At 37.2% G+C, this 3383-nt stretch overlaps 1 protein-coding gene across 1 annotated transcript; it reads left to right on the top strand.

Moving 5' to 3' along the window:
- The first annotated feature begins 337 nt into the window (after positions 1-337).
- LOC140163908 (carbohydrate sulfotransferase 1-like) lies at positions 338-3008 on the top strand. The gene is made up of 2 exons (XM_072187214.1): positions 338-459; positions 1877-3008. The coding sequence occupies exons 1-2, from the start codon at positions 378-380 to the stop codon at positions 2938-2940; spliced, it is 1146 nt and encodes a 381-aa protein (XP_072043315.1). The 5' UTR covers positions 338-377; the 3' UTR covers positions 2941-3008.
- Positions 3009-3383: the final 375 nt, after the last annotated feature.

Here is a 3383-nt window from a genome sequence, read left to right as displayed (position 1 = left end):
TAAATTTCAAATTGATGCCACGGGAAAACGAAATAGCGTGTGAAGCTCAAATTTTCAGGATTTTACTTTCTCATCAATATCTACCACCACACAGAAAAAGAAAAAAAATTGAAGAGGTGCTGTGGTGCACATCCCAGGAGTTGACATGGAATGGCTCAACAAAATAATATAAATGCCTCAACCTGCAAGAAAAATGAACGCGTCCGAAAGCACTGCGGGTACTATGCGAAGTGCGCGCCCGTGCAATTATACAATATTTATGCACGGCTAGTAATTTACTAACGCTTGCTCTGATTGGTTCTCACTATCTAGGAGTGTATGAAAAGTCAATAACACACGACCACGCTTAGAAAAGATCAAAACAGACGAGCCTCACCATGAAATGGCAACGTTTCTTTCTTCTCGGTTCAGTTGGCCTCGTATCCATTTGCATTTTACTCAGCACAGTTCGAAATTTAGGTAAGAAAGAACTAAAGCAGGCCCGTACGCAGGATTTCATATGGGGGAGGGGGTGCTGATTTTGAAAAAGTGGACTTTTTTCCAGGGGCGATTTTGTGAAAAGTTGACTTTCTTCCCAAAATTTGGACCTTTTTTGTCCAAAAAAACGTCGCCCCCCCCCCCCTCCCCCCCATGCGCACGGGCCTGCAATAAAGTTCAAGGTTGAGCCAACGTCAAATCTTTAAAAAATGACTCCGTATGATTTTTTCGCTACACAGTATAATAAGGTATTTACACTTAATTTAAATATATTTTATCTTGGTTTAAGTCTCTTCCGTGGTAAATTCGCCTACATTGGTATAGCTTTTTTAATGTAAAGATTGTTTCTGTAAGAGTTGGGGTTTTTATTTTCCATATTTGAAAGAAACGATTAATATTCCAACCCAATTGGGTGCTATCCTGGGACAAAATTGGGCTACGAGTATGACATGATTCCATGTTTGCAATAGGGATTTGCTCCATTTGTATATTCGTTACTTTTTGTGATGGCCTTCAAGATGTAGATATTTTCTGAAAAAGAGATGAGGTTGTTTATTCTACTTGAATAATTTAGGCAGATATGAAATGTGCTGGAAATGGGTTTTTTTTTTGTTTATGGATGAATTTTGCTGTTATCAACAAAAATCAATTTTAGTTCAGATTGACAACCGACACTTTTACATTTTGAGGAAAGTGGGACATTTCTTTTGAATTATCTCTTGCCCAATTTTTCTTCTTATCAACAAAATAGCAATGAAATCACCTCAGCAGTCAAAGTTCTATCACCATTATGAAAAACTTCCGTGCATTTGCCTAATTACTAGTTTACACACTTCTTATACACGGCAAATAACCTGTTAATTTCCCACCGGCTGTTCAGCTTTGGTCAGTGTGTGTTTATACGGTTCAAAGAAACTTATGCTCCACGCTCGGGATATGTAAGTTAAAAGCCTATTTGAAAACAAAAACATTACTTCAAAACTGTCTGTGACTACGAAAAATCAGCGATCTTTCATTAAAAATTCTAAATCATGGTTAAAACGTCGGGGTTTTAATGGGAAAGTAGCCAAATTGTCGCATGATTCAGAGGGGCTCGTCCGTTTAAAGTTGTAAGTTATTTTCAAAAGATTGTGACAGCAAAGGGATGTGCAATAATAATTAAGAGTCCTTGGGAAGGGTAAAATGGGGGGGGGGGCAATAAATATTTGCCCATGCAGCCGAGAGGTGTGCAATTTTTGGCAAGCCGAATGGTAGACAAGCTGTGTTTATTTTCCTTCCGAGAGAAGATTTATCGGCATTTGAAATAATCTGGAAGTCGTTTGTTTCTTATTTATCAAATATCTTGTCCATCTTTTCTTCTTTTCATCATCTCTTTAACGGTTTGACTGTTATCTTACAGTTTCGATAAACACTAACTGTCCTCTCTCGAGAGTAGACAAGACGACATTGCAGCCCACATGGCCAAAGAACAGAGTGACCAGCAGCAACTTATCACTAAACAGAGATAACAAAGTTCACGTAATCATTTTCACAAGATGGAAATATGGGTCTACATTCACAGGTGAAATTCTCAACAACAACCCCGACTTTACTTACTTTTTTGAACCGATTCGCAGAGAGGTGTATAAGAATAGGAAGATACACCGAGGTGTTTTTTACCAAGACCTGATTCCCATGTTACACAATACACTGAAATGTGAATTTATTGACAAAAATTACACGTGGTGGGATGAAGAAAACAAGTCCTTAGATTGCAGGTACAGCAAGAAACTTCAAAATTCAATCCTATGTGAAAAAAGTACCATTGAAAAGCGGGATATCTCTGCGTATTTATCTAAAGAGTCCCGATCCCGTATGGTTGAAGAAATTTGTCGAAGTGTACAACACGTGGCGATAAAAACTGTTCGGGTGCCAGATTTGAAACACTTGAAGAGCATCGTTACGGATGATAGTTTGAATGTTAAGGTGATACAACTGGTACGTGACCCACGTGGGGTGTATTTATCAAGAAAAGTAACGTCAGATGTTTGTGATATGGAACTTAGCGAATGTGATGAGTTGAAGAATAATTTAAACTATTGGAAAGACCCGCCATTTTGGTTGAAAGGCCGTTATATGTTGCTAAGATATGAAGATCTAGCAGACGATCCAATAGAGATGGTCCACATTATTTATGATTTTCTTGGCTTACCTGTTCCAGAAACGGTAAAATCATGGCTGCGAATTAATATATTGAAAATGTCTTCGTCTTCAAAATCTGCGTACTCGTGGAGAACAAAAATAACATACAAAACAATGGTAACAGTACAAAGGTATTGCATGGACTTGTTGTTAATGGCGGGCTATAAACCTGTGAATTCTGAAAAAGATTTGACAAATTTGAAAATACCATCAATAAGAAAGTTTTCTTATCCCCTTATGCCAAATATAACATTTGGTGTAGCTAAGCCAAATACGGTATGACATTTGATAGCTGAGCTAAATATAACATATAATACACCAAATTCTCGCTGGAGAATAAGTGTAAGGAAAAGCAACAAACATAGTTAAAAATGTTTTCTCGTATCGGAAGAAATGTGGAAACAAACATATAATTAAATTTGAAGTTTTCAATATTTTTATTACCATTTTGGGTCAGTTTAGATCTTACTCTGTCTTTAAATCTAACAACAAGATATTGTTTTAAACTAATCCCTAAATTGATAGTTGAAAAATCCCTTTTTTGACAAAATTCAAAACGCTGGCGTTGCTTCGACATTGGTGACTTGTAATTGCCAAGGTAGGAAAACGTAAAAGGTGCCCACGTTTATGGTTGGCTAAACAGATCATAACGTTCATTAATACGTGTATTCGAAATTTCGAATACGCGCAATGGAACAGACCAATCAGCGTTGAGTTTCGAGAAC

This window comes from Amphiura filiformis, chromosome 11, assembly GCF_039555335.1.
Source record: "Amphiura filiformis chromosome 11, Afil_fr2py, whole genome shotgun sequence".
In the NCBI taxonomy this organism is placed as follows: Eukaryota; Metazoa; Echinodermata; class Ophiuroidea; order Amphilepidida; family Amphiuridae; genus Amphiura; species Amphiura filiformis.
This window is presented reverse-complemented; position numbering and strand designations above follow the sequence as displayed.

What these genes read in the sequence shown, in the direction of transcription:
- LOC140163908 (XM_072187214.1), top strand. Translation starts at nt 378, where the DNA reads ATGAAATGGCAACGTTTCTTTCTTCTCGGTTCAGTTGGCCTCGTATCC. An exon ending in CAGCACAGTTCGAAATTTAG is followed by an intron (nt 460 to 1,876) that starts GTAAGAAAGAAC and finishes GTTATCTTACAG; the next exon opens with TTTCGATAAACACTAACTGT.